General features: G+C 37.1%; 8 protein-coding genes across 12 annotated transcripts; 5 read left to right on the forward strand and 3 right to left on the reverse strand.

The window, feature by feature from the left end:
• Positions 1-677: 677 nt before the first annotated feature.
• LOC104730583 (phytolongin Phyl2.1-like) lies at positions 678-2434 on the forward strand. Its single transcript, XM_010449770.3, has one exon. It carries the CDS (start codon positions 1510-1512, stop codon positions 2299-2301), a length of 792 nt encoding a protein of 263 aa, XP_010448072.1. The 5' UTR covers positions 678-1509; the 3' UTR covers positions 2302-2434.
• Positions 2435-2724: 290 nt separating this feature from the next.
• LOC104733258 (beta-glucosidase 10) lies at positions 2725-5977 on the forward strand. 2 transcript variants are annotated; one of them, XM_087479659.1, is made up of 13 exons: positions 2725-3169; positions 3305-3368; positions 3540-3595; positions 3710-3785; positions 3919-3990; positions 4079-4166; positions 4256-4511; positions 4586-4701; positions 4786-5009; positions 5080-5105; positions 5201-5288; positions 5385-5475; positions 5561-5977. In XM_087479659.1, exons 1-13 carry the CDS (start codon positions 3041-3043, stop codon positions 5796-5798), a joined length of 1524 nt encoding a protein of 507 aa, XP_087335785.1. In that variant the 5' UTR covers positions 2725-3040; the 3' UTR covers positions 5799-5977. The 2 variants fall into 2 exon arrangements, with proteins under 2 accessions (XP_087335785.1, XP_087335784.1); XM_087479658.1 differs by having other exon boundaries at positions 5201-5475.
• A 104-nt stretch (positions 5978-6081) lies between these two features.
• LOC104730584 (beta-glucosidase 9) lies at positions 6082-8978 on the forward strand. The gene is made up of 13 exons (XM_010449771.2): positions 6082-6303; positions 6407-6470; positions 6563-6621; positions 6730-6805; positions 6906-6977; positions 7068-7155; positions 7257-7512; positions 7601-7716; positions 7810-8039; positions 8125-8150; positions 8266-8353; positions 8497-8587; positions 8670-8978. Exons 1-13 carry the CDS (start codon positions 6163-6165, stop codon positions 8905-8907), a joined length of 1545 nt encoding a protein of 514 aa, XP_010448073.1. The 5' UTR covers positions 6082-6162; the 3' UTR covers positions 8908-8978.
• A 3172-nt stretch (positions 8979-12150) lies between these two features.
• On the forward strand, positions 12151-13602 carry LOC104730585 (uncharacterized). The gene is made up of 2 exons (XM_010449772.3): positions 12151-12950; positions 13300-13602. The coding sequence occupies exons 1-2, from the start codon at positions 12447-12449 to the stop codon at positions 13387-13389; spliced, it is 594 nt and encodes a 197-aa protein (XP_010448074.1). The 5' UTR covers positions 12151-12446; the 3' UTR covers positions 13390-13602.
• A 136-nt stretch (positions 13603-13738) lies between these two features.
• On the forward strand, positions 13739-16079 carry LOC104730587 (protein phosphatase 2C 57). Of its 2 annotated transcripts, none has more exons than XM_010449774.2 (11): positions 13739-14158; positions 14226-14354; positions 14437-14542; positions 14642-14752; positions 14863-14942; positions 15024-15077; positions 15168-15284; positions 15383-15437; positions 15534-15566; positions 15658-15704; positions 15815-16079. In XM_010449774.2, the coding sequence occupies exons 1-11, from the start codon at positions 13830-13832 to the stop codon at positions 15933-15935; spliced, it is 1182 nt and encodes a 393-aa protein (XP_010448076.1). In that variant the 5' UTR covers positions 13739-13829; the 3' UTR covers positions 15936-16079. The 2 variants fall into 2 exon arrangements, 1 of the variants encoding a protein (XP_010448076.1); XR_015575328.1 differs by having other exon boundaries at positions 13746-14158; positions 14642-14744.
• Positions 16080-16249: 170 nt separating this feature from the next.
• Positions 16250-17919, reverse strand: LOC104730586 (flavone 3'-O-methyltransferase 1-like). 2 transcript variants are annotated; one of them, XM_087479660.1, is made up of 5 exons: positions 17507-17919; positions 17173-17415; positions 16831-16898; positions 16669-16733; positions 16250-16552 (listed from the first exon to the last, which is right to left on the reverse strand). In XM_087479660.1, the coding sequence occupies exons 1-5, from the start codon at positions 17917-17919 to the stop codon at positions 16250-16252; spliced, it is 1092 nt and encodes a 363-aa protein (XP_087335786.1). The 2 variants fall into 2 exon arrangements, with proteins under 2 accessions (XP_087335786.1, XP_019089807.1); XM_019234262.2 differs by having other exon boundaries at positions 16831-16890; positions 17165-17415.
• A 1124-nt stretch (positions 17920-19043) lies between these two features.
• On the reverse strand, positions 19044-20921 carry LOC104730590 (uncharacterized). The gene is made up of 5 exons (XM_087479662.1): positions 20265-20921; positions 20076-20178; positions 19926-19991; positions 19557-19812; positions 19044-19346 (listed from the first exon to the last, which is right to left on the reverse strand). Exons 1-5 carry the CDS (start codon positions 20752-20754, stop codon positions 19221-19223), a joined length of 1041 nt encoding a protein of 346 aa, XP_087335788.1. The 5' UTR covers positions 20755-20921; the 3' UTR covers positions 19044-19220.
• A 72-nt stretch (positions 20922-20993) lies between these two features.
• LOC104730589 (acyl-CoA-binding domain-containing protein 2) lies at positions 20994-23977 on the reverse strand. 2 transcript variants are annotated; one of them, XR_015575329.1, is made up of 6 exons: positions 22508-23977; positions 22222-22324; positions 22013-22127; positions 21633-21724; positions 21450-21547; positions 20994-21362 (listed from the first exon to the last, which is right to left on the reverse strand). XR_015575329.1 is itself a non-coding variant. In XM_010449777.3 (6 exons), the coding sequence occupies exons 1-6, from the start codon at positions 22993-22995 to the stop codon at positions 21183-21185; spliced, it is 1071 nt and encodes a 356-aa protein (XP_010448079.1). In that variant the 5' UTR covers positions 22996-23977; the 3' UTR covers positions 20994-21182. The 2 variants fall into 2 exon arrangements, 1 of the variants encoding a protein (XP_010448079.1); XM_010449777.3 differs by having other exon boundaries at positions 22018-22127.
• Positions 23978-24086: the final 109 nt, after the last annotated feature.

Consider the following 24086-nt stretch of genomic DNA (forward strand, 5'->3'; position numbering starts at 1 on the left):
AAAATAAAACCTTCATATAGCCATAGAAAATCAATGGGAAATATGTGAGAAATTTTCTGCTATTTTTTCGTCGATATATGTAAACTTGTTACAATAACACCAAAATTTATATTTGAAAAACATCTACATAAGGTGTTTTTTTTTTTTTTGGTTGACAAAAAAAAAAGGTGCTTTTTTTTTTTCTTTCTTCAACAGTTCAGATTATTTTGTATTTTAAGATTATAATCTCATATATTGATTTTAAAGGTGTGATATTATGAAATTCTTTCAAAAAGGACATTCAAATATGTAAGTTTAATTATTCGTTATTCTCAAGGTTATGTGCTTTTTACTTAGAACCTTGTTATTATTTTTTTATTCCTAACTAGATTAGAACATGTAATACTCTACAATTTTTTTAGAAACTTATATAGAATTATTTCAAATACTCGCATATTTATTAAAATACCGTAAAACAATTGGAGATGAATCATATAACACTTATTCATATTCTCACTTTTTCAAAATATGATTTCACTATGATTTCAAAAAACAAATTTGGATTAAAAAAATTCGCCATTTAGAGTACTTATTAAATTTTGAATTCACGCTACATTACAAATTGGAATAAACTGATTATTGCAAACTTGTAAGTGGTACAAAAGTCAAGAATTGTAAGAAATATATATATATTTTTTTGTGTTTCATATGAAAAAAAAAAAAAGAAAAATACTCAAATGTTGTTATATGGCAAATTCGCATTTGATATATAAACCATTCACACTTACAAAAAAATAAGATTTCTTTTAGCCAGCTATAAGGAAATTTGCGATATAAAAGAATTTATGAATGATCAAATTGTTAAACCAGTCACGACTTTACAATAACACCGTCGCCGGCGGAGGTTGGAGTGCGATTCGGATTCGTGGTGGGTTCCATCGGAGACAAACTAAGACGAGATATGCAGAACCTTCTACGAACTTATCACAATTTATTTATGGTTACTCTCGAAAACTTTATTCCCATTATTGAAAGGAAGATATGATATTTTCTTTCTTCTTGATGGTTAACCAAACTAATTGGGGTTCTATAACAAAAAAAAAATATCTTATGCCAAAAATCGAATTTAACCAATCGTCACGGACGTACCAATAAATTCGTTATTCTCCCCAACACGTGGTAGCAGTCCAGAGTCCAGCACTGGGATTGACGTTGATGGCCGAACTAACTTTTTCCACGTGTCAATCTAAGATCCGGGGTATTATCGTAAATAGAAACTACTACGAGGGGTACATTCACCAACGTAACCTTTTTTTTTCTTTTCCCGGTAAATTTCTGCTTTAACCTTTTTTTTTGTTTGTTCGATCTGTTTTTGTTTGTCCAATAATGGAAACTCTTCTTCCACCATTTTCCTGGAAAATCTCGAAATCTAGAAAGATGCATCTCTCTAATAGATAATAAAGCCCAATATAACCACTCTTAATCTCTGCTCTTCCTCTGTTTCAGATCGGATCCAATTTGACTAAAGACATGATTACGAATCCACGTATGTTGTTATACACGTGCATTGCGAAAGGAACAGTGATTCTCGCAGAGTTCGTTTCAAAAGAAGAAGAGCCAGGAATCGAAGATCTAGCTTTGAGATGCATCGAGAACGTACCTCCACACCATTCGATGATCTCTCACACAGTACGCAAGAGAACTTACGCTTTGATCATCGATGGAATTTTTTCGTATTTCGCCATCTTAGACGAGGCGGTTACGAAATCTGAGTCTCTCTGGCTCTTCCATCGTTTGAAATCGGTTACGGAGTCTCTTATGGAAGACGGATCCACGGCGGATTCGTTGGTTAATCATCCGAGTCGACACTGTCTCCAATCAAAGCTGGAACCAGTCTTCGTTGAGATCACTACTAATAAGGATTTGGAATTGGAGTTTGTTGGATCTTCTCCTCCTAGAACGAGGGAGATTAATAATAATCAGAGTTTGGATTCTTCGTCTAGAGGTCGAAAAGGTGGTGGTGCGTTTATGCCGCTGTTAGGTAAGCCGTTGAGGGTGTTGAAGAACAAGAAGAGATTGCATACTGATGAGGTGAATTTGAATGAGAAGAAGATGGATTCATTAGGAATAGGAGGTAATAAAGGAGTTAGAAATGGGTTGATGATTCATCATCATCATGATCATCATCATAGACAAAAGGCGAAACAGATATGGAAGAAACATGTTTGGGTTGTTTTGATGTTTGATCTCTGCATCTGTCTTGTTCTGTTTTGTATCTGGCTTTGGGTTTGTCAAGGCTTTCAATGCATCCTCCAAGGTTAAAATAATTATAAATTAAATACTTTTATACAAAAAAACTTCATCAAAAATCCTGAGGTGATGTTGATAATGTTTTACTTTTGTGTTTTTTTTGTAATATTCTCTTTTGTAATAATATCATGGGTTTTGTTTTTTAGCTGTCATTATGTGATTTGGACGGGGAAGATTGGATCCAAGACAAATCCAGTTACTATTTACTACATTAGTACTTCCTCCGTTTCAAAATATACGATGTTTTGGAGAAGTTTTTTGTTTCATAATATAGAATGCTTTCAAATTTTAATGCAACTTTTAGATTAGTTTAATATTTTATATTATGCAGTATTGTTTTTAATTGGTTGAACTTGTTAAAAGTAAAAACTTCTTAATCTGCGTGTTTTGCTTAAAACATTCTATATTTTGAAACAGAGGGAGTACTGGATTGCATTGTCGTTCGTAGACTGACCTTTTCCATTTAAAAACTCCACTCACGCTTCCTTTTTAACACGCTCCACTCATTTTTTTTATTTTCCGAAATAGTACACACCATTAAATCTTTAAACAGCTGTTGTCGAAGACAGACACGTATTTATTAGTGTCTCTCACTGAAAAGATGGGTCAGTTCAGTACTCGCACTGCTTAAAAGTCAAGACCACACGACTAAACTTCATATACTATCATCTAATTAAACAAAGGGACACTTCAATTATTATTTTTTACTGGATCCCTCAGACGAAAGTAGCCAAAAAAAAAAAAAAAGATAATGAAACGTTTATCTCTATGTTTCATTATTGTGGTCATCGCATTGACAACAAGCTACGTTGCTGATGCCTTTACCAGAAACGATTTTCCAGATGATTTCCTCTTCGGAGCCGCCAGTTCTGCTTATCAGGTTCGAGTCTATCAGCTGCTTCATTCTCTATGTGTTCTTCTTCCTATTTTTTTGTTTTGTCTGATATAATAGAATTGTTCTTTTTTTTTTTTTTTTTTCCTTTTCTTTGGTATGTTGGGAATCTGTGGATTATAGTGGGAAGGAGCTGTTGATGAAGACGGAAGAACTCCTAGCGTATGGGATACTTTCGCACACTCTCGTAAGTATATACATCTTCTGTATGGGTTTAGGATTTTCCAATAGATAAATTCCTAGGTTGTTGACTTAAAAAAGTATGGGATTCATATCATAGGTTACTTAATCTGTGGTTCCATATTATTAGCGTTTTATATTTCGAATTTTTGAGTCACTCTTTGTTGGAAACTTGTAGACAATACAATTAGCGGTGATGGAGATATAACATCTGATGGGTATCACAAATACAAGGTTTTTTTTGTTTTTTCTCTCATTCTTTTGCCGTTTTACTTTTTCAGAGAAGTACTTTATCCTAAGTCTCTGGCTCTGTTTACTCAAATTCGATGTTGTTGTTACTTTTGGCAGGAAGATGTTAAGCTGATGGCAAAAATGGGCTTAGAATCATTTAGATTCTCAATATCCTGGTCAAGACTTATACCTAGTAAGTAGTAATGCCTCTTTTTTTTTTTTTTTTAATGTGAAGATGTAGTAACGCGTCTTCTTCCTGGTTTCTTTTTCTCTTGCAAGTAACGATGTTGTTTCTTGACCTCTTTATTGTCCCCGTGGCTTTTCAGATGGAAGAGGACTCATTAACCCAAAAGGCCTATTGTTTTACAAGAACCTCATCAAAGAACTAAAAAGCCATGGTGAGGCTTTTGTCTTTATACGTAATCTCACAACTTTAAGCCAATTCATAGCTTCTATAACTTAAGTTTTGGCAAACACTACTAACAGGAATCGAACCACAAGTTACGCTTTACCACTATGATCATCCTCAGTCTCTTGAAGATGAGTACGGAGGATGGCTCAACCGCAAAATCATGTAAAAGATTACTAACAAAGTCGCTTTTTTTAATATGAATTGTAAGGAAATAACATCAAAAATGTTGTTTGTTTTTTCTCATACTGCAGAGAAGACTTCACTGCTTTTGCAGATGTATGTTTCAGAGAGTTTGGGGAGGATGTAAAGCTATGGACTACAATAAACGAAGCTACAATATTCGCCCTTGGTTCTTATTGCCAAGGAATCTCTCCGCCTGGACGTTGTTCTCCTAACGAATTCGTCAATTGTTCTGCTGGAAATTCTTCTACAGAACCATATATTGTAGGCCATAACATTTTGCTAGCTCATGCCTCTGCTTCGAGATTGTATCAACTAAAGTACAAGGTACATTACACATATATATCTCTTATTGGCTCTTAAACCACTCCGTATTGATCATAGTTCATATGATGATGCAGAACAAACAGAGAGGATCCATAGGGATTAGTATATATGCATTCGGGTTTTCTCCCTATACAAACTCCAAGGACGATGAAATCGCAACTCAAAGAGCTAAAACTTTCTTCTTTGGCTGGTGAGAAAAGAAAAAGCTTTCTTTAATTTCATTGTTTCAATAACTTGAGGACAAGATCTCAAGACTAAATTGAGTAATGATCAGGTTGTTGAAGCCTTTGGTATTTGGAGACTATCCGGATGAAATGAAGAAAACTGTGGGATCAAGATTACCAGTTTTCACAAAGGAAGAGTCAGAGCAAGTTAAAGGATCATCCGAGTTTGTAGGAGTGATTCACTACACGACATTCTATGTCACAAACCGACCCTCACCTACGTTCTTTCCCATGATCGAAGGCTTCTTTGAAGACATGGGCGTCTATATGATCGGTAAGCTTAGTTTCTTACAAAGATAGCTTCTTAACTCTTTTTAAACTAATTATTCTTCTTCTTTGGACAGCCGCTGGGAATTCTTCATTTTTTGTGGTAAGGTCCTGAGAATATGCAGAATACATATAAACCTTATAATACAAGCTCTCTTGTTTGATTTTTTCCTACGATCAATTGCTTTTTTCTTGAAGTGGGAAGCTACTCCATGGGGTCTAGAAGGTATTCTTGAGTATATAAAGGACAACTATAACAATCCCCCAATCTACATTCTTGAAAATGGTATACTTCTTGCTCTCTGGTTTGTCTGCTTGAAAGCACACTTTCTTGTTCTTATAAGATTCTTTAATTTGAATTTTTTTAAAAATATGAAAACAGGTAAGCCGATGAATAGCAATTCGACACTGCAAGACACAGAAAGAATTGATTACATTGAAGGTTACATTGGTGCAGTGCTCAACGCCATCAAGTATGATTCTCCACCTTCTACATCTTTTAGTCCTCATATTTACTTGACTATGTGTGTTTTGTGACAACTCTTTATAACTGATCAGGAATGGATCGGACACAAAAGGTTACTTTGTATGGTCGATGATTGATATGTATGAGTTGTTGAGTGGATATACGACCAACTTTGGATTGTACCATGTGAATTTCAGCGATCCTGGTCGCAAGAGAACTCCAAAGCTCTCTGCTGCTTGGTACACTGGTTTTCTCAATGGTACAATTAATGTTGCTTCTCAAGATATTATTCAGTTGGAGAGCAACTCCTCTAGCTCTTCTTCGTTGTAATGTATTTAACCAAAGGGTCATGGTTTAGTTTATTTCATCTATACTATGAAAAACCTCAGCAACTTAGCAAATGGTTTGATAATATTTGTTATTTGCATATGAAATGATGCATGTACCTTTTGAGACCAACAAAGGTTGCATAGTAAAAATTAAACCGTTTGTGGTAACTTACAAAAAAATGACGTACGTGTAAAAGTTAATTAAAATATGCATTCTTATCGCAAAAAATAGTGTGATTTTACTTTAGCATAAACCAAAAAGGGAAGCAAATGTCAATCAACCATTTATATTATTTCCCGAAGGGCCGAATCTAGTTATCTATATATATATCCACAACTCACTCAAACCAAAAGTAGCCAAAAAAATGAAAATGAAACCTTTATCTCTATTATTTTCCCATTTTCTGGTCATCGTTTTGACAACAAGCTACGTTCCTGTTGATGCCTTTACCAGAAGCGATTTTCCAGAAGATTTCCTCTTCGGAGCCGCCACTTCTGCTTATCAGGTTCGAGTCTCTCTGCTTTCATCCTCTGTTCTTCATGTAATTTCTTCTTTATTGTTTTTGTCTAATATAATAGAGTTCTTTTTTTGGGAATTTGTGGATATAGTGGGAAGGAGCTGTCAATGAAGACGGAAGAACTCCTAGCATATGGGATACTTTCGTACACTCCGGTAAGTATATTTTTATGTTACATTCATATATCTTACGGGTTTGAACTTTCGAAGAAAGTTTTTTTTTAGTTACTCTTGTTCGAAACTCGCAGACCGTCCTGGGATTACAGGTAATGGGGATATAGCATCTGATGGGTATCACAAATACAAGGTTCTTTCTCTCATTCTTTTGTCGTTTACTTTCCAAAGAAGTTATCGTAATACTTATTAGTCTCTGGCTCTGTTTTCTCAAATTCGATATTGTTGTTACTTTTGGCAGGAAGATGTTAAGCTGATGGCAGAAATGGGCTTGGAATCATTCAGAATCTCAATCTCCTGGTCAAGACTAATACCTAGTAAGTAGTAACGCCTCTTCCTTGTTTCTTTCTTCTTGTAAGTAACCATTTTTGTTTCTTGACCTCTTTTAATGGATTTTTTTCTTTTGTGACTTTTCAGATGGAAGAGGATTCGTTAACCCAAAAGGCATATTGTTTTACAAGAACCTCATCAAAGAACTAAAACGCCATGGTGAGGTTTTTGTCTTTACATGTAATCGCAACTTTAAGCCAATTCATATAGCTTCTAACTTACTTACGTTTTGGCAAACACTACTAACAGGAATCGAACCACAAGTTACGCTCTACCACTATGATCATCCTCAATCTCTTGAAGATGAGTACGGAGGATGGGTCGACCGCAAAATCATGTAAAGGGTTAAATAAAGATTATGATCTAACACAACGTAGCTTTTTGATATGAATTGTTTTTGAAATAAAATAAAAATTATTGCATTTTTTTTTATTGCAGAGAAGACTTCACTGCTTACGCAGATGTATGCTTCAGGGAGTTTGGAGAGGATGTGAAGCTATGGACTACAATAAACGAGGCTACAATATTCGCCACTGGCTCTTATGGCCAAGGACTCGGGCCACCTGGACGTTGTACTCCTAACATTCTCGTCAATTGTCCTACGGGAAATTCTTCTACAGAACCATATCTTGTAGGCCATAACGTATTGCTAGCTCATGCCTCTGTTTACAAATTGTATAAACTAAAGTATAAGGTATACACATATGACATATCTTTCTATTCACTCTTAAAACCCGAACCTCAAAACTCCGTATGATCATATTTCATTATTCATGGTGCAGAGCAAGCAGAGAGGATCCATAGGGTTTAGTATATATGCATTGGGGTTAACTCCCGCTACAAACTCCAAGGACGATGAAATCGCAACTCAAAGAGCTCAAACTTTCCTCTATGCCTGGTGAGAAAAAAATAAAATAAAAAAACTTCCTTTACTTTGTTTCTATAACTTGAGGACAAGACCTCAAGAGTCAAGACTAAACTGATAACTCAGGTTGTTGAAGCCTTTGGTATTTGGAGACTATCCGGATGAAGTAAAGAGAACTGTGGGATCAAGATTACCGGTTTTCTCAGAGGAAGAGTTAGAGCAAGTTAAAGGATCATCTGACTTTTTAGGACTTATTCACTACACGACATTTGCCGTCACAAACCGATACTCACCTTCAACTATCTTTCCCATGGACGTAGAAGGCTTCACTAAAGACATGGGCGTATATGTGTCGCGTAAGCTTAGCGTCTTTAATCATCAATAATATAAAAAAGCTTCTCTCAACTCTTTTAGCTAATGACTTGTTCTTTCTTTGGACAGCCATTGGGAATTCTACATTTTTTGCGGTAAGGTCCTAAAAATCTGCAGAATACATATAGATCTTTTAAATAAAAGCTCTAGTTTGGTCTTCTTGGATTAATATGGAGATTTTGCCTAATTCATCAATTGCTTTTCTTGAAGTCGGAACCTGCTCCATGGGGTCTTGAAGATACTCTTGAGTATTTAAAGGATAGCTATAACAATCCTCCAATATACATTCTTGAAAATGGTAACACTTCATTCTTCTTGTTCTCTTCTTACTCTCTGATTTGTCTGCTTGTAATAAGCACACTTTCTTGTTTCTTTCTTTATCAGAAAACAAAAAAAAGATTCTTCAGATTAATGAATTGCAAATTCTTGAAATAAAAACAGGTGCGCGTTTGGAAAGCCATTCGATACTGCAAGACACAAAAAGAATTGATTACATGAAAGGTTACATTGGTGCTGTCCTCAACGCCATCAAGTATGATATTCTCCTTCTGCATATTTTAGTCCTCATATTTACTTGACTCTCTCTGTTTGTGACAAATCTTTTGACTGATCAGGAATGGATCGGACATGAGAAGTTACCTTATATGGTCGATGGTAGATTTGTATGAGTTATTGGGTGGATATTCGAGCAGCTTCGGATTGTACTATGTGAATTTCAGCGATCCTGGTCGCAAGAGGTTTCCAAGGCTATCTGTTTCTTGGTACACTGGTTTTCTCAATGGTACAATTGATGTTGCCCCTCAAGATACTATTCAGTTGAAGAGGAATTTCTCTAGCTATTCGTCATTGTAATGTATTTAACCAGTTGATGGTACGTACACTGGTTTTGTTTATATTAAAAATGGAAGAGTTATTTTTGGAAATATATTCATGGGCGGTCACATCACAAGGATTACACTTCACGGGAAAAATAGAGAAAGATATCCCTATAGTCTTTCTTCACATGTGTATATTTGTCGCGTTTTGCGTGTGGATGAAGAAAGGATAGGAAATATGGGTCACTTAACTGTTATTGGTCCAAGAAAACGCAGTAAACGCTTCAATTATTTATTTATTCTCTTCAACTTTAGACTAAAGGAGGAAAATATAAATGAAAATTGTTCTCTCTGGATTTAGTTTCTCTGGTCATCATTTTGACAACAAGCTACTGTCATAGACCGATCACAATCAGAAATTCATTGTAAAAAACGTGACTTTGATAAACTAACGATGTATATATATGCTATATTGCTATACTATTTTTGGAGAAGAAAAAAAATAACAAAAAAAATAACAAACTGTTATACTATTGTCAAAAGTAGATTATATATGAATCCTAAAATAGAGCTAAAATCTCATAACACCCTTTCTATCAAAACAAATTCTTAAAACTCCCTCAATGGTGAAAGGACAATATTACCCTTAATGAAGATTGTTTTAGGTTAAATATAATTAAATAAGTAATTGTTCAACGAAAAACACAGTAGCTCAGTGGTTGTGAGCTCCATGCGCGTGCGCGCGCCCAGGGTTCGAATCCCACTATGCGCAGTACAACTGGTACAACTAGGGTGCAACTGGTACAACTAGGGGATATATGGTACAACTATGCGACGTGCAACTGGTACAACTATGGTGCAACTGGTACGACTAGGGGATATATGGTACAACTATGCAAGGTGCAACTAGGAGATATATGGTACAATTATTCTTTAAAAATTGTTAGAGGGATAGTTTCGTCCTTTTTTAAAAAAAAGGGATAGTGAGATTAAGTGGGGGTAATGCAGAGATGAATTTCTGGTATAGGGGCACTAGAGATGAATTCTCCCTAAAATATGACTTTTGAATTCACAACGCAAGATATCCAAACTACTTAAGGAACTTGGAATACAAAAACAAGGATTGAAAACAAAAAAAATAACAAGGATTGAAGTGCGTTATCGAACCGAACCCATGAAATGAAGCGCCTTATCATGATTTGCCTTAAAAGTTGTAATTTTTGTTGTTGGGTCTAACGTATAAAGTGGGAATCGGGCCTCACGTTGAGAAAGAGTTGGGCCTATTTGGGCAGATGGTCGCACATTATTCATTACGGTTACAATGATGATCGGTCGCTCCGCTCGCATAGAACCATGTATGCAACAGCAAATCTATATACTATATTTAATATGGTGAGAACAAAATCATAATTGGCAATGTAAATCTGTAATCGTGGTTTACATAAAATAACGGTCATAGCACAGTTAGTTTACAGCTAAACATTTTGACATATATACGCATATTTCAACAAAAGTTTGGATGCCGATCATCTCATGTTTGAGTGGCGTGTTCAGCTTCAGCATGACCAAATCCTTTGTCAGAGAGTTGTCCATTGCGGTAAGACCGGTAGAAAACGCCTTTGTTTTTCAATTGGCTTCCCCATGAGCAACAGTGCCAACATCCTTGTATATTATTTGATGTCTATAATTAACGTCACGAGTCACGACCTTTTAAAACTTTATCGTAGTTGGTTTACAAATAACAAAATTTTACTCTTTTTGTTATCTTCTTAATTAATTTGCATATACACCAACTCCTGTAAAGAGAATTCCGTGTCCAAACTAAACAAGAAATCGAAAACTTGAAAAAACTACATGCAACACACCAGCCCCCGGTCATTGTCCATTTCTCATTAACCAAAAGCTCATTATTTATAAAGATGATTATGGATCCTAATAATTAAGTTCGTAACGCTGAATATTCTATTTTTGCAACTTTTTTAAAAAAAAAATAATTCTTGCACTAATCAAAGATATTATTCAGATTAAAAATTAGATGTTTCTTCAAAGAAATCAAGCCCTTGATAACGATTATACGGAGCACGTTGCACATAATCATCAGATACGCTCATTCAACTCAAGGTCCTGCTAATTAGGCCATGCATGCTTGGACTATAGTTGCATGAAATCTCAAAGCTCTGTTTTATCAGGAAAATAAATATCAACTTAGTTGGGAGGATCACAAAGATAACATGATCAGCCTAATATCCTCGAAATCTGTTTAACTTCTTTACCGCTCTTTTTCAATGCATATACCATTTCACCATTCTCATTATCTCATACATATCTCATGCAAAGACAAGAACAATTTATCAGAGACCTTTGACTTCCAACGCATCACATTTCTCGCTTTCACCAAGGACCTTGATACTCTTTCTGTTTACAAGGCTGATTCCTTTGTAGTTTTTCTTTAATGTAGATGTCATCAGTATTAGAACTCGAAAACCTTGGAAAAACTCCTCTTAAGATAGCATATTGACAGAGCCAAAATTCTTATCACATTCCAAGTTCATCGTAAATGTGACCTATATATAGTCATGATCGTGTTCACCTTTGACGGTCTAGCTGGATAAACCCATTCAAATCTTCTAAACAATCCACGTTTAAGTCACTTTTCTTATTCCACCACTTCTATTTCAACGCTTACTTACACAATCGAAGTTTATCATTGACATATACTGTACGAATTTAAATATGTGTAATAAGCAGTAACAACACTAATTAACATGACTTCATTGTTCCTGCTTGTGTGTTGTTGTTTTGTGTGTTTTCTTGCTGGGGATTGGTTGCTATAGGTTTCTAAGGATGTTTCCGGCTTGGGTTTTGAGTTTTGGGCGATTTGGAGGAGGTTGGGAGCAAGATTCGACTCTCGGCTTCGAGCGGATCGCGATTGTAGAGGGAGTGTCGATCGACACCACTTGTTGTCGGTCGACGCCAGCAAATTGTCTAGTCATAATTTACTTTAGCTTTCATGGGATTTATATAGGATGATCAACTACACAGTCCATAAGACCATAACTCACATATCTAAGGAAACACTATAATGGAGAATAAGATATTTTCTTTTTGTCGACGATAAAGACTTCTTCAGAACACATAGCTATTACATTTATTGTTACCAGTACCACCATTGCAGTCTTGGTTTTTATTGTTCTTTTTATTTTGTTTTGCAATAACAATTAATAATGGTACGTATTATTTTTAGCAATAAAGGCTCGACATGAAATTTGAAAGGACCCCCAACGTTAAAAAATCGTAACGTAGGACCACCCACTCACTTTGTAATAGTATTATTTGTTTTTCATCTCTTCTCTTTGGGATATCTCTCGTGAAGAAGAAGCGCCACAATAGGAGCGTTTTATTTAATTTTTCTATTCAACACTTCATCAAATACTATACACTTCCTCACATTATTCACACAACTCTTTTCCTTTTTTTCTTCTTGTTCTGTTTCATATATATACTTCGAACGGAAACAAGAACTTTTTCCTCTCTATTTAAATCCCAAACCCATTTCATATAACGTCAAAGAAAGTGATGGAATTCGAATTTGATGATCAAGAACGGTTCTGTGCAACTCCTAAGCTTCCTCTGTTCTCTATTCCACTTAATAGAGCATGTGAGACTCCTGGCCTAGCGACACCACCTGTGAACATCGCCGGATCGGTCCCGTTTCTATGGGAGGAAGCTCCCGGAAAGCCTCGCGTCTCCGATGAGAACAAACCTCCGGCGTCCAAGCAGAACCACGGAGAAGGAGGAGGAGTGGTAAGGTGCCTTGAGCTTCCGCCGAGGCTGTTTTTTCCAGCCGAGAATGAGCCATCTCCGACCACAGTTCTCCATGGTCCTTACAACATACCTCGCCGGTCTCTATCGGTGAAAAGGAGAAGCGAAGGAGACTCTGAGGGTAGATCCGACTTTTCACGTTCCAAGAATGGGCGCTGCTGCGACGACGGCGGCGGAGGCGGAACAACGGTGAAGATCAGTAGGGTCAAAAGAAAAGGAAGCCTCTTGAATCTTTCTCAGTCCAAACCGCAGTTCTTGGTAAGTTTTTTGGAACACATGTTTTGACTCATTATCACCTTTTACTGTTATAAAATCTCGTTCTTTTAGTTGTCTAATTACATTCTTACGTTATTCCAAAATCCCAACCATTTTATCATATAAATTCAAACTTTATTTAATGACTACTCTATGTTTCAAACATAATTTCAACGTTTTTGTTTGGTATTTGAATAACTGTCCTTTTTAGGTGCAGATAAAAGTCTTTGGGTAGTATGGTTACTCTTATTTCTATTCCTTATATAGTATGTGGTTATTATTAATCTTCTACTTATGGTTGGTTAATGAAATAATTTTAGGCTCATTTTGAGTACATAATAAAAAAATGCAGGCAAGGGTTTACCAAGGATTTAAGCAAGTGATTCCATGGAGGCGTAGTAGGCAAGAGAATCTTCCAAGGATGAGTTCTTCCAATATTTAAGCTGAATCTCTTCATAATTATCTTTATAATTCTCTGGTTAATTATGAACTAATTAATATCCCTCTGTATACACCACATCATTTAACAGACATGAGAAAAAATAATTACTACATATTACATTTTACCATATTAAACCTTGAACTTTCACTGCTTCTGTGTGATTATGTGATTCAAGGGTAAATAAAACATTTGATATCATTTGCATGTTACAAACTTTTTCCTAAAAAGGAAAGCAGTTGATTGATACTGCTTCTCGGGCCTAAGCCCATCTTCTCGGGCTTAAGACCATCTTCTCGGGCCCAAGCCGCGTTGATGATTCTCTTATCCGTTTTAGATATTTTCTCTTTTTACGAAAATCCACGGCCACTAACCGTAAAGACACTCTTTTGATTTTTCCTCTTCTTCTACTACTTAACTAGCTTTGCCTGACTCACTGAGTCATGGCGCTTCTGAGACCTCTTCTTCATCCCTTGCACTCCAACAACCTCCTCCGCCACTCAAGCTATCCTTCCGCTGACGCTGGCGGTGGCCTTATCGTCTATCCCACGTATGGTCGTCGTCGTCGTCACCGTTGTTGCTCCGCGATTGCGATCGACGCGCCGTCGTCAATGGCGGGAGTGACGCCGATTCGATGGGGTTACACTAGCGTTCAAGGATTCCGAGATGAGATGGAGGACGACATCGTCATCCGTTCCGATGCTCTTGATAACTTCTCATACGCCGCGGTTTTCGACGGCCACGCTGGATCGTCCTCTGTCAAATTCCTTAGGTAAGTAACTTATCATGCAAGCTCTGTTTTTCTAGGGTTTCGATGATGATGATGTTGATGATGACAGGGAAGAGCTGTATAAGGAGTGTGTTGGAGCATTGCAAGCTGGATCGTTGTTAAATGGAGGTGATCTTGCTGCAATCAAGGAAGCTTTGATTAAGGCCTTTGAAAGCGTGGATCGTAATTTGCTCAAATGGTGAAATTCAATTTAGGGATTAAAATCAATTACTATGGTTTTGGTGTGAAAAATGATTCATCTTCATACGTTTCCACCACAGGCTAGAAGCAAACGGTGGAGAAGAAGACGAATCAGGTTCAACAGCCACTGTAATGTTCATCAGAAATGATGTTTCTTTCATTGCACATATTGGTGATTCTTGCGCAGTAAGTCTTCTTATTAACTAGTTCTTATCCATGAAGCATTGTGACTTGGTCATGTACTCATGTTCATGTATGAAGTATTTTGTGGATGGATTGAAATAGGTTTTATCTAGATCTGGGAAAATCGAGGAATTGACTGATTATCATCGGCCATATGGAAGCAGTAAGGCAGCTATCCAGGAAATGAAAAGGATTAAAGAAGCAGGTGGATGGGTGTGTGTCTTCTTATTTGACATGTTTTAACAAAAATCTCAAATTTATCTCTGACTTTGTTTGTGAGGATTTGGCCTAAAATGGATGTCTTTCTCTCTTTATACATTTAGATTGTCAATGGAAGGATTTGTGGAGACATAGCTGTATCTCGTGCTTTTGGTGACATCCGGTTCAAGACAAAGAAGGATGAGTTGGGTTCTTTCTCTTCTTTTTTTTTTTTTTTCTAAGGCTGCATCACTGCTCAATTGCTCATATAAGTTTATATACACAGGATGTTAAAGAAAGGTATCGATGAAGGAAGATGGTCTGAGAAGTTTGTTTCTAGGTACTGAACTATTCCAAAGCTGTTTCTACTTTTGCTTGTCTCTGTTACATTTTCATCGATCCTGATCTTGTCCATTACATAACTTCTCAGAATCGAGTTCAAAGGAGACATGGTTGTCGCAACTCCAGATATCTTCCAAGTACCTCTTACATCGGATGTGGAATTCATTATTTTAGCTTCTGATGGATTATGGGACTACATGAAAAGGTTTCCTTTTTTCTTTAACCCCTTTTTCCCCATTCAACCATATGCATTTATCAGGGAGAAGTTCAGAGCTTACACTGATCAATGTTTCGGTGGTGCAGTTCAGATGTGGTTAGTTACGTAAGGGATCAGCTTCGGAAACATGGAAATGTGCAGGCAAGATTTTTTTAATCTTCTTATCAGTTAGTTTCTTCTACAACACATGTATGGCTATAAGGCTGAACTACTCTCCTGAATGTCCATTTATAACAGCTTGCTTGTGAATCTCTTGCGCAAGTAGCTCTGGTAAATAACGAAAAACTCTCCTCAGGGCTCAGACTATCTATAATTAGGAACCCAAAACTGACAGTTTGATGATTTTCTTCCCACGTTTCAGGACCGACGATCTCAGGACAACATCAGCATCATCATTGCTGATCTAGGGTAGGGGGTTCTTTTCCACTACTACATGAAACTTCTATATACACAATCTATTAATTATCTAATTCATATATACTCTTAACGTGTTTTGGTTTTGATTTTTGCAATAACAGAAGAACAGAGTGGAAGAATCTTCCTGCGCAACGACAAAACGTGGTGGTTGAACTGGTTCAGGCTGCAGCGACTGTCGGTTTAGTTACTGTTGGCATATGGATGTCTTCGTATCTATCTTAAGTGAATTGAACATTCGTCTCTTTCTTTAGTGTATATAAATCATGTAACTATGTCTAACTCTCTAGTCTACCCATAGAAATGGAGATATGAAGATACCTCAGAAACAAAACCAGCTTTGTATCTTATATATCAACACTTTCACAAGCGTTTAAACTACAATTACATACAAAGCAATGAAGCTTCCAGCAAAAACAACAATGACATACATAGTGATTTGAATACCAAAGAGAGATAAGATATTAACAATGGAGATGTAAACAAAACTCTGAATGCAAAAGGAGACGAAAGAAACATTCATGTATCTTTCACGCAATTCATATATTCTTGAGGAATTCCATGATGTGAGTACCGTAGGCTCTGCAAACAACTTGGAATCCCTGGAAGCCAGAAGCTTTGGCCAAGGCCTCAAATTCCTCCTCAGTTCGTTCTTTGCCTCCGGGGTTGTGAGCCAACATTAGGCAGTCCATGTGGACAACTTCTTTTGTCATGAGGCTCGAGTCTGGCACCACCGGAAGTATAGATTCTGCCACTATCATTTTACCGTTTTCTGGGAGCGCTTTGTAGCAGTTCTTCAGAAATTTCAAACAGTGTTGATCGCTCCAATCATGACATATCCACTGTCACATGTGAGAAGTTTTGTAAAACCAAAGGCCTAGGGTACATGTTTTATGACTACTATGCTATGCTAAGAATAATTGTTATAAAATTGTTACCAAGAATCTAGTCTACCAACCTTCATGAAGATGGCATCTGCTTTAGGAACATTCACAAACATATCTCCCTCGATATGCTCAATACCTATATCATTCGAAAAAGCCTTACCTCTAAGTCAATCTTAGGACATTAAACTTTCCATGAAAACTTATCGAAATACTTAAAAGAGAAGCATATATACCAGGATAGGCGACGGCTTCCTTAATGACGTGAGGGAGATCATAAAGGATGCCTTTGATGTGTGGGTGTGATAAGATTGAAGGTGATGATCTCTTCTCTCTTATCTCTTCTCAACCCCTAATACAAACGATGAACCTAACTGATAAGATGGAGTTACAGTTCTCCTCTCTTATCACCAAGAACAGAGTCGCAGCTCTGATCTAACTAACTCACACAAACTGATCACGCAGGATGCTTTACAATAGACTCTACTAACTCTATTTATACTCTATCCTTCACATGCTTCTCTTTACTCTTAACATGTGCCTCTCACATGTGCTCTCTTATGTGCTTATCAGGGTGCTTGGATACAATCATACGGAGAGTGACTCCAATGCCACCACCAACATCTACCAATGAAGACAAATCCTCAAAGCCCTTGTAGGTTTCTAGAATCTTGGTCATGACGATGGTTGTGTGGTTCGACATTCCATTGTTGAACACTTTGTTGAATCTCGGGTCGACCCCCTGGTACTCGAAAGCGTCCATACCATATGCCTTGTCGAATGGGACTCCGCCTTCAAGAACTGCATCTTTCAAATGGTACCTGTACTCAAACACACAAATTTCACTCATCTCATGTACAATGTTTCTTAGTGTTGACTGTTGAGTTAGAATTTAAGGTTAGAACAATTTACCAGCTCTCCATAAAGACTCTGTCTCTGTTCAAATGACAGAGTGCAGCAAGTGAGACTCCGCGTTCGTTCTTAGTCAGGTACTTACAGACTGGTTCCAGTCCATACAGACGCTCCACACCGCCATCAATAAGCTTACGAACAGAGCAGGTCAAGATAGAGTAAGCCGCAAGCAACCGGAGGATCCGGTCGACCATGACTGGAGCATCAGGGTTCTTGGTCGGAAGATGGAAAGCTATCTCGGAGGGGGACAGTTGACCGCCATTCTTGGATATGATCTCGAGCAAGTCAAGCTCTAAAGCCGATGTTAGAACCATCGGAAGCACGGTGGCTCCGGCGAGCTGCATAGCAAAGAGGTTGGTCTCTTCGTCTGAGATTTTTGCTGGAGTGAGCTGTGTCTCAGCCAAAGATCCCATTATGACTCTGTTATGTTTCTTTCCCACCTTTTTAAACGGCTTTGGTGTCTGTTTGGAGAGTTATATTTATACCAAAAAGATACTATATATTAAAATTGGTCCCTATTATTAGATTATAATTATATAGGCAATATAGCTTACATTTTTTTATAGTTGCATATACGGAACTACCCACCCTGATGTTTCAAAAGTGAACAGATGTGGGTGGGTGGGACGTTAAATGTCGTCGATGACCAAAATTACTAGGAAAGAAACGCATGGCTTATGCCACAGTTGGTGTGGTTTTCAAATTTGGAGCTACTACATTTTTTTTGGCATATATATATTTAAAAAAAATCTCCGTAAAATAAGTCTGAACATTCCATGCAAAATAATACTCCCTCCGTTTCAAAATATAAGATGTTTTGAGTAAAACACGTAGATTAAGAAAAATCACTTTAAAAAAGTTTAACCAATTACAAACAAGACAGCATAATAGAAAGTATTAAACTAATATAAAAGTTACATAGAAACTTGAAAACATCCTATATTATGAAACAACAAAAGTTCTCTAAACATCCTATATTATGAAACGGAGGGAGTATAATGTTGAAAAAGATATGAGATTTAACTATTTGATCCATGTAAATCAGTATTTTAGATATTATCTAATTTAAACTTCTGAAATAATATTAACATTTCAATTAATAAAAATCTTAATTGATAGACATTTGCTTATTGTATATAAATCATTTTTAATGTTTAAATCAAATATTTCAGTCTACTCCTGTGGAAAAATTTCAAGATTGAATCAAACCTGAAAAAAAAAAGGTACTAACCGAGAAATTAGATATACATATTTATTTTTAAGTAACACTAGATTTTTGAAAGTCAAATTCTACTATCCAGTTACTCATATATATATATGCCCCAAAGGTCCAAGAAAATGCTTAGTTATATCGTCTAACACACATCTTCTCTTTTTGGTCATACACTTCAAAGACCTCTATGAGTGCGATTTAGAACTATTGTTACTGAAAAAAGTATGTTAGCTAGCTCTATCCCATTATATGCAAACGCAAATTGATTAATGAAATATATACAAAAAATAAAAACAAGACTAGTTAGCTCTATCAAAAGTCATGTAGGACAAATGTGCAATGTGCACTCTTCAAAAGTTATTTATCAACGTAACCATGGTGGAGCTTATGCCCGTAATCTCGTAGCCTTAAGACAACCAATCTAGACAAGATGAATTAATAAGTAAATTAAACGGCAAAAAATTGTAATTAAAATTTGAAGGAAAACACACAAAAAAATAGCTAGAGTTCGTCATGATCAAAATAGTCTTCGTCGTCCAAGCCTTCGTGATGAACTGCCTTGTAAAACACATCTTCGTGGTGCAACATCTCTTCGAGTGATAGTTTACCATCTTTATCCTCATCCGCCTACAAAATTAAAATAGAAAAAATTATTGGACGTTAATATATAGGAGTAATATTAATATACACATCAGCAATGTTTTTTTCTATACCAATTAATGTGCGTAAAATTGGATTAGACAATAACATATACATACACACGATTATAGTTTTTTTCAAAGTTATGAGAAAGAAAAGTTAAGATAAAGATATGGGTTGAGAGAGAGAGAGACTGACCTCGTGACAAAGGAAAGTAGAGTAGTATTTGGCGTAACTCATCTCACCAGGTTGAAGATAATGCAAAATGGGCCGAAGCTCATCGGCCACGAGGAACCTGTCTTTGTCTCTGTCCAGCTCTGCGAACAGAAGCTGAGGCATTGGCACACTTTCATCCTCCTCCTTCTCGAACTTTGCGAACTCTTTGTACATTTCGTATGCGTTCTCCACAAACTCTTTGTAATCTAGCTTCCCATCACCGTTCGTGTCCATGCCCCTAAATTTTTTATATCAAACAACACGTACGTACGACGTCTTTTCTAGTTAATTAAACCTACATTAATTCATCATCTCAGTTGAAACGACCATATTATATCACGAAATGCTTACGTCATTCGCTCCTTTAGAACCCATCTTTGAATATCTCCGTTTCTGCTGTCTTCAGGGTGCAAGAAACTGCATGTAATTGATTTATTTTATTATTTCTGAAATATTTATATATGTTAAAAGAGTTATTTTTGAAATATTAAATGAATTTACTTGTTAAACTCTTCAATGTCGAGAGAGCCATTATGGTCAAAATCTGAATTGTTGAATTTCTCCATCCACCAACCAGCTTCACCGTGACCCTTCTCGTTCCTCTCTGTATTCGTTTCATCATTGTTCATTGCATAATTAATCTTGACAAAATATCAAATACGCAAAAGTTAAATTAATTAATATGATTACCAATGTCTTGCTTAGAGAATTGAGGCAGGTACTCTTCAAAGGTTATGACACCATCCTTGTCCTTATCTTGTAGCTCGAGCTCGTTGGCGGTTCTGTAACCCATGTTGTCCTCTGTCTGCTGCATCATCCATGTCTGAAGCTCTTTCAAGCTCACAAACCCATCTCTTGGTGATGCGTCAAGCAGAGGAAACAAGAATTTGATCCTCATTGTCGTGTTAAGCCTCCTTTCTTGTACAAAATACTCTGCGAACGTATCATCTTTGTCGTCCTTCGCAGCCTCCACGGTATTATTTGTACCAGCTTCTTTCTCATGAGACAGCCTCTCAATCCGGGTTACCAGAGGGTCAAACACAGGCAGTTCAAGCCTGCGTCCAATGCGGCGGCTTATAAGACCCTCAATAGATTCAGTCTGTTTTTGTTTTCTCGGAGCAAGGAGTATGAGGAAGATGAAGGCGACGGTTAGTAGGACGTAAACCACCACCTTGGCCATTTTCCGGTAGCCAAAGGTGGGGTTCTATGGAGAAAAAATTGAAAGGGCAACGAAGATTGCTAAGTTTTTTTTTCTTCTTTTTTGGCTTTATTGAGGTAACCGATAAACTCATTAATTTATGTTCTATCAACCGTTTTTTAGCCGCCAAAGTCGGTTATTCCTTTGTTGAGAATCCTATGACTCTCCCTCTCTCTATATATGTATATATATAGCAAACCAATAAAACCGGTTACAAAGCCTGAAGGAACAAAAGATTATTGCAAAAGAAGAAGAAATTGAAGAACAAGACTTCGAAACATCCAAGTGATTTTAGTGTTGGAACGATATGGTAAGGATGAAGAGAAAAGTTTAACGCAAAGAAAAGCCTTCTTACTAAGTCACTTGATCATATACATTGAGGAATTAGAGAAGACGTGGTTAGTATTTGTTTAGTCTGTCTGTTTTGCAGTATCTTGGATCCAGGGCCAGTCTGATTCACAGAGATCGAGCGGAGAGTTTCCGTCATCATCTTTAGCAGCTGTATTAGCTTTCTTCTTCACCAGAAACTCAGCGATGGCTTCTCTGTCGCATACAACAGCATAATGCAAAGGGGTTTGGCCTTCATTGTCCTGTTCAACACAATAACCAAAACACATGAACATAGAAGTTGGTACTTGCTGCAGATAACGATCGGGTAGGAATTTCTCTTTCTTCACCTTAGCATTCACATCGGCATTCTTATCGACAAGAACTTTGGCGATGTTGAAGTGGCCACGGTCTATAGCCCAGTGCAACGGTGTGCGACCTTCACTGTCTGCAGTTTACGGAAAATTAGAGAGTAAAACCAACATCACGAGAATAAACTTTCAAGAAACAGAATTAACAAACAGAGAACTAACCCTTTGCATTTACAGGAATGCCGCTTTCAATGCTTTTCAGCAAATTATCGACTTCTCCTTCTCTAGCAAATGCGTGGATAGCATCAATCTTCCTGAGAGATAATACAATTGAAAATGCAAGAATAAGTGAGCAGAGGATCAGTGTTCCATTCAGAGTTCCAACACATTGTTGCCATGAGACAATTGTAGCCATTCCACAAACAAAACATTGTTGTAGCTAGCATGAGACGATAATGATACATAATAACCTGAGTTTATGAATCTTTGATTTTCCATAGGCGAAAATTACGATATATATATCTTATCTAGACAATTAGCAACTAAAATGAGAACTCAATCAAAAAGAAGTAAAACACATAATAATAACACAAGAAGAGAACCTTACAACTCATTTTCAGATTCCTCTTCATAAACCAACGAGCTAAAAACTGGCCCTGGCCCCATGGTTCCTCTTGAATTGGAGGCTGCATCATCCCCACCCCCACTTCCAGCTTTCTGTTAGAGAAGATCCACATGAACAGGGCCAGAGGGTTTTAAGAAAAAAAAGCAATAAAATGAAAAGAAATAAGAGGGAAAACAAGATTTCTACCACGCCACCGTCTAACCAAGTTGGGTAAAGCTGAGTGACAATCTCAATATACTTCTCCATCGCTTCTTCAGGAGGCATAGCACCCAGTTTCTGCCATGCTTGCCTGATATAGAAGAAGATCATCAATCAATAACACGAGACCACATCATCTATTCTTACTGTATTCCATAACATGATACACGAAGAACCATAAAAACCTCAAATTTCTGACTCAAATCATTCGAACAAAAACCCAGAAACAAATATAGAAGCAAATGGCACAAAGCAGAGAGATAGAAAGAGATACCACTTGGCACGAGCAGTCATCTTGAGAGCAGAAGGCTGAGGAGCAGTACATGGCCCTTCAGTAGCAATTTTATACAATCCGTAAAGCTGCTGCTGCACATCGCTAGGTACCTTCTGGGAAAGCCGATCTGAAGCGGCGGTAGTGACGAAAAGAGTGGCGGCGCTGAAAGCCTCATCGAGTTCCGTGCTCTCGACGCCTTCCCAATCATCATCTTCTTCCTCGCTATCATCACCAGCGACGCTATCACTTCTAGAGCTACCCTGCTCCGCCACAATCGAATCCGCCTCACAACCGCCGCCGCTAGAAAAATCGAGACCTCGCGAGTCAACCCCTTCCGGTTTAATCTCCAACTGAGGCTCCTCGGGGTGACGAGTAAGAGAGAGATTGTCCTCTTTAAACGTGACTACGATCGAGATCAGCTTAGCTAAGAGGTAAGAGAAGATCAAACCTAAGATCACAGACTGAGCAAGTTGAGCCCAATCACCCATTACTTCCGAAAAACCAAAATCAAATTCTCAGAAAAACGAAAACTAGCGCCGACAGTTTAAAAAAATAAAAAAACCCTAAAAAAAAAAATTCAAAACAGAGTCACGAGGAGGACGAAGAAGAGAGAAGAGGAACCCTAGGGATCTGGAGAGACAAAAAAGGAACAAAGCTTGTGTTGTTGTTTTTTTTCACCGATTTAGTCACCAATACAAAAAAAAAAAAAACAGAGAAGTTGCTTTTTCGTTGTGGGGCGTTAAGACTTTTTTTTTATTGAATTGAATGAAGTTTAAAGACGACGACGACACAACCCAACAAAAAAAAAAAACTTGCCGAGGAGGAGTGACGACAGATCACATATGGGTCTAATTGTGGAAGAAGTGAACGTGTTGTTGTACCAGGATCTAAATCTAATCTAACCAACAAATAATATTCCACAAACAACACGTAAAAAAATATTTGAATTTTTCATTTATAACAATGGTTAAAATTTTGCGGTGGGATCGTGGAAGAAAAATACATCTAGAAGACGTGCATGGTGTGGGGATGATTAAAAGGCTTTGAATCATACGACACGTAAACTGATATGTATCCATAAGCAAAAGAATAAGGTAAGACCACAAACTTGAACGCATTAGATTCACGTGAAGTGGGCGTGACAATGAAATCCAACTTCTTTTTTTTTCTTCTCAACAAAAGCAAAAAAAAAGAAAAGTCATACATGATACTATTTAATAGTTCCACTTGCAAACATTGCTTGCTCAAATGAGCATCTCATGTAGAGAGAAGAAACCCAGACCAACCCACCACCCATTTTGAGATGAGTGTGAATCATTTACATGGAATACTCATTTAAGCAAGAAACGTTAGGAACTGGAAGGAGATTTTATAACTTTTTGTGACTTTGTCCATGAAGGGGGTAGGAGAGATGACTCTATTCATATATATATATATATATATGAGCAACGTGACTGCACAAAGCCACAAACTATGGAGAAATTTACGGATATACCCTCTACTCAAACAAGAAACTACCCACCAACCCAGGCTACCATTACTACTGAACATCTTAATAACTATTAAGACACACTTGAAC

Source organism: Camelina sativa, chromosome 12, assembly GCF_030686135.1.
Source record: "Camelina sativa cultivar CO46 ecotype springtype chromosome 12, ASM3068613v1".
Taxonomy (NCBI): domain Eukaryota; kingdom Viridiplantae; phylum Streptophyta; class Magnoliopsida; order Brassicales; family Brassicaceae; genus Camelina; species Camelina sativa.